The following is a 12605-nucleotide window of genomic DNA, read 5'->3' on the forward strand; positions in this document are numbered from 1 at the left end:
CAGAGTGATAAAGCGGATTGTCTATGTGTTGGTAATATTTATGTTATGTTATTTCCCGGCCTATCAAAGTCAAGAGGAGAGAAGTTCCTCTGATATGGCACATGGAGGAGTTTGAGCTGATATTGAGTTATGAAAGATGGAGGGGAGAGTTTTAGATTTATTCTGCTGTCAGCTCCAAGAAGGCAGGCTGTGTGTGTGTGTGTGTGTGTGTAAGCATATTGTGTATATGCCTATGTATTTGTGTGTGTGCAGATAGGTGTGTGGGGCCGTAGCTGTCTTCCAAGTCGATAGACACACTCTGTCACCACTGGCATGTAATTGACAGCTTGGAGTTTGCAGTGACACAGGCCTTGCATATATTTCCTCCATTACCTTGCGTGTGTGTCAGCCTGCGGTTCTCCCTGGCAGTGCGTTCAGGAGTCAGCTCGCTCGGCAGGGGGATTAAACAAACACCTTCTATTTGGGCTTATGGGGAGGAATGATAAACTCTCTCACCCTCAATCAGCCAAATAGGTAATAAAGACTTCCCCTTTTTCTCATTGCTGATTGGTTATTTAAATACAGTAGGGCTGAGTACCGCTGCACTTCCTGCTGCTGTACGTCGCTTACAGTGCAAAGTCGAGCGTTTGCAAATAATTTGTTTCTTTGTTTTAATTACTTTGAGTAGTCGGCGTAGGGCTTGCCAAATCAGGAAAGCACAGTGTCAAGGGGATTAAAGCAAAAACCAAGAAGTATTTGCATCTGCTGTGTGTGGCAGCTGTTCCTACATGAAAGGAATGAAATGGCAGTTTCACACACATAAGAGAAAACTCCCAAGGATACTACGAAGGCTGGGGAAATTGGCATTAAATATGATGTTAAGCGATAGCATTGTTGAAACCCTTAAATGTGTCCCAAATTGAATTTAGTTCAACGGCGGAATTGATTAAATACATTGACAGTGACCTTGCTAAAAAGCAAGTTTCTGTGAAAAGCAGCCCTGTGTCAGAGCAGCTGAACTTTGAAAGATTTGAACAAGCGGAGAGCGGAGGACAGCAGTGGAAGGTAGGAGAGTGCAGTTGCATTTTCAGCTCTCTCCGTAGAAGTATCCATAATTATTCACTCATATCCATTTGCAGGGAGCTTGGCAGCCAGAGAAACGTTATGCCGCAATTTGTCTTCCCCTCTCTCTTTTTACTCCTGCTGCCTGCTCCCCTACAAATCGTTAGTTTCACTTTTCATTAGGCTGGATCAATAAGGCGGATCAGTCGCTCGTGGCGAGGATACTGCATGGCAGACGCCCCTCTCCCTCTCTCGCTACTCTTTCTTCTCCCTTGTTCTCTTTTGCTCTGCCATTGACTCTGGCTGTCTTTTCCAGCAGGTTGTGAGGTTGCGAGGGGCCAGCAGGAGACAGGAAGCAGCAGGAGGCTTGAAGGGCCCAAGAAAGAGACGTTAGCCAGCGATTGCACCGGTGCTACCCAATAAGGCAGGAATGGCATCGCTGAATGATAACCTAATAAAGTTTAATTAAGAACCAGTAACCTCTCAAGCTTGTAGTAATAATGAAAATGGAGGCTGCATGCAGAGGAAGGAAATTAAAGTGGAAGTGGAAGGGTCTGTAGAAGTTTAGTCATATTGACATTGTCTGCCAAATGGGAAACATTAGCAGTGATTTAATTCCTTTGTGAAGGTTTTAATCCAACATATATCTTTTGTTCTCTGGATTCACTGCAGATATTCCATCACCCTTTTGTGTAAGACTGCATGTGACCAGCTGTGTTTGAGCGTCTCCCTATATTCATACTCTCTGTGTAATTGGAGAGCAAACAAGGACACATCCTGGATACTTTTATTGTAGTGAAGCACCACTTTTGTTAGGGCCCCTGGAACTCTGGTAGTACTTCTGCCCAGTGTTTAGGCTCAAGAGGGTGGATTCAGGTTGAATATTTAGTATGACTCAGATACAGTATGAGCTAATTGTCCTATTTTGAGCTCAATATTTCAGTATCAAATATAGCAAATAAAGCAGAACACTGACTATGCTGCATTTGTTCTAATGGAAGATATCCGATATCACAAGCTAAGAGATCAATAAAGTCACGTTCTGTGATGTTGATGTGATTTTGCCATTGTGAATCCTCAGGGGCACTTCGAAACTACATGAAACACTTAAAAAGTAAGGACAGAGTGGGAAGCCAGTGACGCCAGCGAAGCCTTTTCCATGAGTCGCTTTGCGCCTTAGCGATCGGGGGCGGTTGGCGCTAGAACAGTGGTGTTGTTTGGACTGTGTGTGTGTTTAATTCGGACTCACCCAGCACAGTGAGACGGGCAGGACGGGACCTCAAGCCAACCTGGACAGCCTGGCACTCGAACACAGCGTCATCCATCAGCTCGACACGCTGGATTCGCAGATGATGCTCTCCTGAACCGTGGTCGCCAATCACTGTGTAACGAGGATAGCCTGCAGGGCAAACACATTTGTTCCTTTTAAATCACCTTCAAATTCAAAATACAACTCATTTAATACATTTTAAAGCTTGTAGCAACATGAAAACACTACAAAAAGACACATTTGTTGGCAAACATATGATTTAAACAGGCAGCAGGTGAGTGTTATAGATTACTTTATAGGTCAGTATAGTTTTTGATTGTTCATTTGCTAATTTACTTGGAATGCATTTCCATACAAGATTAAAACATAAATAGTATAACACATGTTTTTATAGCACTCCTGGCAATGTTAATGAGCTGCTGTGGAGGTTGCTGCATTCTGCAGAATGATGTTTTACTGCAGCCGTAAACAGGAACAGCTCGAGTTTAAGTTGTTTCAGCATTGCTCTCTGCGAAATGATTTATAGTTTAATAATGCAAGAAAGCAGAGCAATATCCAAGAGACCTGGGCATTTTACACAAGTCAAGTGAGATGGTTTTTAAAGATATCCCCCTAACTATTATCGAAATATGCATTGAGAGTGTGTTGTGGAGTGCACCCCTCCACCGGGGCAAATAAGCTGGAAGAAGAATGTGTGTGACTGCTGAGCTTTATGGGGTATTTCTCATGCTTTTAGAATTGCTCGTCTCTGAAGATCCCTTTTTTCTTCTTCTCTCACTCCATCTTTCTAATTATTGGTGATGCAGTGCGTGGAATGAAATGAGAATGTCTGTTCATAAGAAATGCACTCTCAAAAATGTTACGAATTTCCAGCTAAGAATTGCTTTTTCCTCCAGTGGTCCTTAAGTAATTGATCAATGATAAAACTAGCGGATAGGATTGGAGAATTTTACAGCAGAACGAGTGCAAAAAGCCTCACTTTAACTGTGTGCTTTGTAAAAGAAAACTTCACACTTTAGATTCACTTGTCATTTCCTTTCCAGAAATTCAAGTCAGCACTCATCCAACTGTTGGGTCATTGCCAACAAATGTTGGGGAGAGAAATATTGATTTCCCAGTAACAGCTAGCCAATGACTAATGTTCACTTCAGAGATCCCAAAACACTCCAGTCTTTCACTGTAAAGGTTTTACAGGCATGGTTATACGTTTTAGCGCCCAAAAGGAACATAACAGACTGGGCAGCCTTAGTGCAGCTTTTAAATCCTTGAATTTGTCTACTGCAAAAACCCCATCGTATGCTCAAAGTCCAATTACTGACTGTTGCTTCATTGAATCCAGTTGCCTTTAATAGCGCATGAAGTGGGCCTCATTTTATGCTGGTGGGGTGAGTTACAGCCGATTAAGCCACTCTGCATTTCATCCTCCTACGTGTAGCCTTTAATCTTAAGGGTCTATACAGTGGGAGGACGAAGGACAAAAGAACGCCTAAACATAAACACTAAAGCTGGGGAGGAGATAAACAGAGGAAGGCAAAATAAGTGGCAATTTAACAACAAAAATGAGCACAGATGGAAGCTGCACCAGTGGATGTTTTGGTGGGAAAACTAGTCACACAAGTGTCTCCTTTTTTAAAATGTTCCAGCACGTGCTACAATGTGTCCTCCACAGAGCGATAGCAGGGACTCAGTAACACAGGTTGTAAATGTAACAGGGTTAATAGAGACCTGATCACAACTAACAGCTTCCATTAATAACATTAATAACCATTGACTGGAAAAAGAGCTTTCTGCTTTTTCATGCTCAGGATAATGCCTAAAATAGAGGACGCACCATTATGTGCACAAGGTCACCCGGAGAACCGTTTTGCATCAATTTTATGTTCATTGATGAGATTCAAAGCAATAATGCCATTGCGGATCACAAGGGTAATGATTATTGCACGTTGTGGCTGATGTGACCTTGAGTTGACTCCAGTCCACTTCACATGAGTTTGTACCTATACCCCAGAAACAGAAATGCACTTTTGTTTTGCTTGTTTTAATTGTTGCAATATAAGCCATGTACATTTCTGTTACACAAATAGATGATCGGGCCAATTACCTCATCTGTGCCTCTGGCAAACTAAGAATAATTCTGCTGTGTGAGGATATGGCTCTGTTCCAGTTTTCATTTCTGTGCATTAGCTGGATCCAAAAGGAAAAGTAATTTGCATTAGCGGTGGATCGTAATGATAAGAATATTATAATCTCGTTTTCACGACAACAGAAACATACCGTAATGTGTTTTTGTCACCTTATAAGCGCCTCGATCGCACATTTTGTCAATATGAATACCGGCACATGCATGAAGACTGATCACCTCTGCACATGTGATGTGTACCTATAAAGGGCCATTGATCTTAAGTCTCAGCGAAATTTCAAAGACACAATGTGTTACCCAAAGCAAACAATGTAAAATAGGCCCATTAAGCAGTAATGAATCCATCAGAGGGGAATGGATTTGTCTTGAGGCTCGATCAATGGCGCACGTGCATGTGCGTGTGTGCATGTAAGTATACAGACACTTGAGGCGTGGCCTAGTGATTTATAGCATTCACCTAGAACATGTTTCACACAGTGTAACCACCGGGGGATAGGAGGAGGTTAGCTGCAGCTGTGAACAGGTGACCGGTGTTCAATTCGCTCTCATGAGAGACAAGAGCGACACGCTCGCTGCTGAAGTTCTGCTAACTGTCAGCTTCTCTCCTCAAGAACTCATTCTCCTCCATCCCAAGTGCACGGCATATTGTATACAAACACTTCACTCTCCGTCTTCACTGGAGAATTCACTTATGGCTGCTTTGTCTGTTGTTACCATCATCTCTGTCATGCATATTCATGACATTGATTGGTATGTTCTGAGCGGTGGTGGGGCTACTTTGCTTTTCTTTAATTAGAGTGGAAATGCGTGACACAAAAGGGAGTGAATAGGAAATTCAGGGACAGATAGGAATCATTGGCTTTTGTGCCAGAATTTCTCGCGCTGAATGGTGAAAGAGTTCTCTCGGTTTAATCACTGCTCCTGTGAATGGAAACAGGTCCCGGGCGGAGAACACCGTTGCCGACGCAGCTTCTTTCTATGAATAGCCGAGCAGACCTATATTATTGAAATGCAACATTTGATTCGTCACACTTTTTATGTATACAGCTGCCACTTTCCTTTCATTGTGTACATCTTGCAGTGGATGTAGCATCACTCTTTTACTGCCACATGCATGGCTTGTTTATGTAGGCAGGAGTGATAAAAAGGACAGCTGTGGAGCTCTTTATTTGGAAAAAGTGTCATCCGTCTCAATAGAAGGCACTCAGCCCCCTGTCCGTATCATACTGTTGATTTTAGCGCCCTGTCTTCTCCAGGCAGGCAGCTATTCCTCCTCATACAAAACCCTGTGCATCTTTGAAACGGTTTAAGAGAGAAAGATCACCCCAACTCTACATCTTGGCCCTGATTATTCAGACAAATAATAGGAAGAAAATGGTTGTGTAGAAGATCAGGATAACTACATCTTGTCCATGGCTGTCAAACTCTTCACAGATGTGTTGTTAAAGGTTGATCTACTGAAGTCCCTTTTGGTGTTGTGACCCAACGTTCTCTCCATTTTCTCTGTTCTATTCCTTCCTCTGTCTTTGTCTATCGTTGAAATGAGATTTCATCTTGATTATCTTGACTGATCTTCGGCATCCATTGGGCCCATAGAGCAGGAAAAGTAGCGTTTTCTTTTAACTCCGCCTCCCAGCCCTCGGTCCAGCCTCGGTCTGGGGCTCATTTACATGAACAGAGGAAAAGAAATAACGCTGGATTCGGTTATTAGTGCATCTTTCAGGAACTAATGATTTAAATAAGGGCTACTTAAGTGTTCGTTCTGGGAAGTTAATTTCTCTAAAAGATTAACCTCTGAGTTACAGACGTCTCTTCAACCTTCTATATCACCACTTACAGGTTCTCTATACAATGATCAGAGCATAAATATAGCATCAAAGAAGTATTTGCTATGTAAATATATAGTAGAGTAATGTCTACCTGAGCAACGTACAACGGTTTGTATGATATCTTACGAAAGTTATTCCTCCTTTTTACCTACGAATGTCCAGTAACACGGTCAATTTCCGGTCGTTACAAGCATACTGTCTTTTCAAATTAAACTTCATTAGGTTTAGGTAATAAAAATACTTGGTTCATTTTAGGAAAAGTAGTTTACCTTAAATAACTCCGGAAGTGGCGTTACTTGAGTACGTAACTTATGTGACAAATAAATCAACGTTGACTTCTGGTTTCACATGGGATACGGCGGTCTCCTGGGTGAAAGTCTGCTATTTTTTCACTCAACCATCCATCCCGACCTCCTCTCTAGGTGGCGTTCACCGCTATTTATATTTCCTGGTTCACGATTACATTAATTACACACAAATTGATTTCATGGGATATAAACAAATCACAGTGCATTACTTTTTGTAGGTATAGTTACAAACGTTGTATGTAACCAGCCTGACCTGAGCAGAGAATGAAGTCGCGTGTGCTTTTCAGTGCATGTTTGTGCACGTTAGCACGCCCACTGGCTAGCTCACGGCCGCCGCTGTGGTTTCAGCTAACAATGCCATCCTGATCAATGGCGTCGTCAGGCGTAGCGCCCAACCTCCCCCGCAGGTTAACACTGTTAGCTCTGTCAGCACTGTTGCTGTTGTTTTCACTGTTAGCGCCCTTAGCACCATCAGCTGCGAGCTGCCGGCTCAGCCGTTGCCATGTTGAGAGCCGTGCGGAAGCGATAGAAATGCTCCCAATCTTGCACCTTTAAATCAATAAATATAGAAGAGGATAAAACAAACTCTACATCTCTGCTCCACTCTGACCCTGAATAAAATTGCTCTCTTCCTTCCTTCCTCTCTCTCACATTCTATCTCTGGCAATCATAAGTACTCTCCCTGTCTGCCTGCTCTTCCTTCAAAGGAGCCTCGAAGACTGTAGGACCATTGTTTTGCTGCAACCTCTCAGTCTCCCCTGGGCCTGATAAGAACCTGAACGGGGAATAGGATGGCTTTACTGGGGCTCTGTCAGCCACTGAGGTTTAATTACAGGCCACATCGGCGACAGGCAGGGCCTCCGTTTGTTAAAGGTCAGAGGCTAAAAGACCCCCAATCTCACGTGAAATACCGATTTAATCGTTCCTGGTCAAAATGGCTGCGGTTGGATATGCTGTCGCCGTGCCTTGAAGTGCAATTACTCTAGATTTGGTATGTGAGGCAAATTAGAAAGCTGTAAAATAAAGACTGTGCCCTTATAGAATAATACATCCTACTGTGTGTAGAGTGCTATGTGCTGATTCCGATGGATCTCTGTTTTGGAAGAATTTAATGATCATTTCAGTAAATGATGCACGCCCACTACACTTTTATGGATTTCCTTATTCAATAGCTCAGTGCTTCAAAGGTTGTAAATGTTTATTTAGAGGAGTGATGTGCTTCCTTGAAATTCATCAAGGTCATGAATATACATAAAGCCTCGACTGGTGGAACAACAGGCTACTAAATGGCAGTGCAGTAGTCACTTTTACTCCAAATTAAACAATTAAGGCAATTATACGCGAGGTGCAGTGTAATTAGAGGACGCCAGCTACTCTTCAAAAAGCCATTTAGCAGCCTGAAGCACCAGAGAAAGACCAGTGCCACTATTGATTTCGCATTTTATTCGGATTTTTGTGCGTCTCTGCCAAACACAGAGTACACAAGATTTAGGCTTGCATCTAACACAGAGACAGGAATTAATTTTTTATTCTGTTTGGTCACGTCGAGCGATACAATTATTGATGTTTCACATAACACTTGTAATGTAATACTTCTGTTGTAACACATTATTATGAGACCTCTTTTATCTGTCTGTGGAGTGATATATTTGGAAGAGGGTAGGGTGTTGACATGTGGGGGCTTTAGATAACAAAAAGCGGCCATTTGAATGTGACAGTTATATGAGAGAGTGTAATTAATAGGGGAAACTGAGAGGGGTGGAGAAATGCGGGGGTGACACGCTCAAGGGGATAAATGTTGTTACTTACCAGAGAGGTCTCTGCCAACTCCCAGCGCCAAGCCATCTTTAATCCATAGGACGACGCCATGGTAAGTGGGGATGCTGCACGGTAACGTCACAGGCTGGCCCGCCACCACCACAAGGTCCTGTGGCTGCTGGGAAAACGAGGATTGCGCCCCTTTGGAACAAAAGAAGAAGAGAAAGGTTAGATCTGACCCATTTAAATCATTACGTCATTTTAATAGAATCAGGAGAAGAGGGCATAGGAAATTCAAGATCAAAGCGGGGAATAAGCGTGGCTTTACAAACACCTGCGTTCAACGTCTCGAGTGCTGAATGAAGGGATAAATGAAGGGAAGTGCACCATGTGCCCATTTCCACCAATTTCACTCAAACCTCTTGTCAAAACTCGTGTTGAAAGAACCCTAAAGCGTAATATACAAACGTGGCACATTCTTTTACTATTCATGATGCGGAGACAAGATACTGTACGCGCGTCAGAGGTGTCAGCGCGGCACCAGGACTGAAGCGCGGGCTAAGAGACAGCCGTCACAGCTCAGCTTGGTTCATTTATGAAGGATGTCACCGTACAGATGGGCCGGGCTCTTACGCACCGCGGCAGATAACACAATCTCATCTGCCAACACCGCTCTAGTGGCATACATTAACTCGAGCTCACACCCATGTATTCCAACTGTGCAACTGCTATTAGCTGCACTCCTCTTACGGCGTGTTCGGGCGGAAAGTGGTGTGCAGTGAACTCCATTAGAGGCACAGGGTGTGTTAATGGGGAGGGGTACGTGGAGAGGGGTGGTGTTGTGGATCAGAGTGGAGGGTACAGAGTGGTTCTGATGTGTAGTTAGAAACACTGGCAGGCTGCCTATCAACTAAAGCCTACACACACACATATACACACTCCGGCATGCATTCAGATACAGATGCAGTCTGAGCACGAACTGCAGCAAAGTGTCACTTTCTCTCTCATACTTTGCCGAGACAGTTTTGTTAGCAGCTATTTCTTATTTTTAAACTTCTATTGCTCGGATCAGAACGTCAGAATGCCTTTTTCTTCAACAACTTATTCCATCTCCTTGATACATGCAGCAGCACAAACACAGGCACACATACATGTACTCCTATTATGCTGAAATGGGCTCACGCACACATCTTTTTTTTCCAACTTAATCATATGCAAATAAAAAGCTGATAGAAGAATAACATGCAGTGAATTACAATAATAAGCAGAGCAAAGACGTGAAAGCGCGTTTTCATCTTACAACATCTTTGTATCGTATTGCAGTCATCTTCTGGAGCTCTTTGTATGCTTGGTTTCATATTCAAAGGAAATTACTTATCCTATTGCAGACAAGGAAATTGATTAGCTTTGTTCTACAATTTCAAACCACACCAAAGAAAAAAAGATTGTTGTCATACAAGAAACTGATTTTAATTTAGTTGGAAAATGCCATTAGAATTCCCGCAAGTCATTGTTCAGCCTTGAATTGAATTCCATGTGATGGATAGCTTTTTAGAGATGAAAGTTTTCATATTAATTCATGCGCACACCTACGCACACAGACAGAAACACACAATCCTACCTCATTTTAATATATATCTATAACTAAACCAACAGCAGGAAAAAAATAATATGCTTTACCTCAAAGCACATAATGGGCTTTTCATCATTCTGAGACTCAACAGCGTCCTCTAAACAGGCCCTTCGTAAGTGTGCGTGTATATTGTGGGTGCTGCTGGCTGGGTGAGACTTCATCTCACCATATGCATTGCCCTTCAAACCTAGACAGCTTTTGTTCAGCCGCGACTGCGTTCCCACGTGAGGAGCTTATCTCGGCTGCACTCTGCTACAGCACGCAGATGAAGCGCGCTAACATATAGACAGCTACTCGACAGATCTCTTGGCATGTTCCGGAAAAACAGTGTAAACGCCAGGGAATCTTGTATCTGCTCAGTCATGACTGATATTATCAAACAGTTCAGCCCGTGCTGTAATTGATTTAACATTGGAGGGATGTCTCTGTTGACAGCACACACGCCTGCATATACTTCCAACAAACCGCCTATATACTCGCTCCTGTCCTCCCCCTCTGGACTCCTCGCCTCACGTGCCATCAAGAAAAAAATTAGATTAGATATTGTTTTTTTTCAGGCGACCTGTCATGTTACTACGCACTCTTTCAAGACAGAGCAGCGCAGTATCAGCTGGAAGGTGTTTTATACGTTTGATGATGTCTGTGTCTGTGCACAGCAGCAGGTTTTTAGCACATCATTTGCAATAGGAGTTCATGCTAATTCCGTGTCACACTTTGCCCTCAAACTGTTGTAAACAAATATCTGACTTCTCACACAGCCCCCTCAACAATATTAATTAAACTATACTTGACTGAATTACATGTCTCTCACACAAATATGCATGTGAGCCATTACGTGCTTCACTTGAACCTGAGCTGCATGGCTTCAACCTCATCCCACCAACATATTTATCATGACCCCACTACAAACTACTAATAAACAACCGTCATCGCGAAATGTTAACAAAACATTTTTAATTATGTAATTAATGTCATCTGCAGATAAAATGATTATTATTATTTTGGTAAAGTTACAGTTCATTTGCATATTGTGTAAAACAAAAATAGACAGAGCACATATGGAAATATTCCAATATACCCATTCGAGTATTTTATTGATCAATTCTGTTTTATCTATTAAAGGAACAGTGTGCATTTTGGGGGATATATTAGCAGAAATAGTATATAATATTCATAACTATGCTATAATCATCTGAAACTAAGGATAGTTGTGTTTTCGTTAGATTAGAATGAGCCCTTCTTATCTACATAGGTAGCGGGTCCTCTTCACGGAGTCCGCCATGTTTCTCAGCCATGTTTCTACAGTAGCCCAGAATGGACAAACCGAACACTCGCTCTGGAGAGAGTCTTTCGCGTCTCAACATTACCTGAAGGCCACCGTAGTTCTCTGACCCGCTTGTGAAACTGCGGTAACGTGAGCCTCAGAGTGCAAAACTGTGGTACCGCCAGTCGCCGTCTTACTTCAGTTGCTCCTAAAGTAGTGTTATTATGGTGAGGATGGCCTCTGAGCGAGGTGAATGGCGTTACCACGGGTTTCCACTCGGTGGCTCACGTTACTGCAGTCTTGGAAAGGGAGGAGTGAGCGGAGGGGTACTCAGTTGGTTGCAATCTGCATCCACAGCACTAGATAAGCGCCAAATCCTGCACACTGTACCTTTAAAACTGCATAGGCAGCAATTGGGTGATTTTGACTGGGCTCACCCAGGACTCTAATACATTGGTATATTTAAAAAGCACTAATTAAAACAGAAAAAACAAAAACAATGATATGTAATCATTAGGAACAATAAAATTGTAACAATTAGAACGATAGAATAAAGCACTTGTGAGATATGACTATAAGTACCATGCCATTCCAAGACTGATGTCCTAGAAGGACTATTAAAATCTACCCCTGATAGAGGGAATCAAAGACTTAACTGACACCAGCTTGTACTTGTCACTTGAGCTGTTAAAAAGTGACCTCCGTCATTCAATTTAAAGCCTGGCTGAGTCTTCATAGGGACACAGCGGTAAAGAAATGAGGTGATGTGTTTGAGAAGGCTGGCGCTTACATCAAGGTGGCTGCATTCATTCATCCATCCCCTCTGTGCACCGAATAAATCTCTGTCACATCTGCCACATTTATCCTTCACTGGGCATCACAGCGTTGGCAAAAAAAACGCGCCCATCCCTAATCTACCTCTTCTTTATTCTCTGCCAGGCATGACAAGCAGCAGAGTGAAGACTTATTCATGGGAAACATTTTCATAACAAAAAATGCCAAATTAAAGAGGACCTGTTACGCTTATTTTCAGGTGCCTACTTGTATTTTGGGTTTCTACTAGAACATGTTTACATGCTTTAATGTTCAAAAAAGGCTTTACTTTTCTAAGCCCAGTCTGCTCTGATTGGTCAGCTGGCCCACTGTTCTGATTGGCCAACCAAACCAAACTCTTTGGATTCCGCTCCAGCTCCGCTTTAACTAGCTTTGCTCAGGCGTGCCAAACAAGCCGTTATGCAAATGTGTTACTTGGTAACATCACCATGTTACAGAAGAAAAGGCAGGACTTCAAATGAGGCGTTTCAGGAGCAGTGTTTCTGTGGGGCAGAGTAACTCCCTTTGGCGTGGACTTTGGGCTTTGTA

The 12605-nt window shown here is 42.7% G+C and overlaps 1 protein-coding gene across 1 annotated transcript in view; it reads right to left on the reverse strand.

Moving 5' to 3' along the window:
- kirrel3b (kirre like nephrin family adhesion molecule 3b) overlaps nucleotides 1–12605 on the reverse strand; it is a 194159-nt gene that overhangs the window by 59010 nt on the left and 122544 nt on the right. The window contains exons 5-6 of the mRNA XM_037775070.1: nucleotides 8398–8547; nucleotides 2291–2440 (exon numbers count right to left, since the gene is read on the reverse strand). Of these exons, the coding sequence (XP_037630998.1) occupies nucleotides 2291–2440; nucleotides 8398–8547 (300 nt within the window). The remainder of the gene's footprint in view (nucleotides 1–2290; nucleotides 2441–8397; nucleotides 8548–12605) is intronic.

This window comes from Sebastes umbrosus, chromosome 7, assembly GCF_015220745.1.
Source record: "Sebastes umbrosus isolate fSebUmb1 chromosome 7, fSebUmb1.pri, whole genome shotgun sequence".
In the NCBI taxonomy this organism is placed as follows: Eukaryota; Metazoa; Chordata; class Actinopteri; order Perciformes; family Sebastidae; genus Sebastes; species Sebastes umbrosus.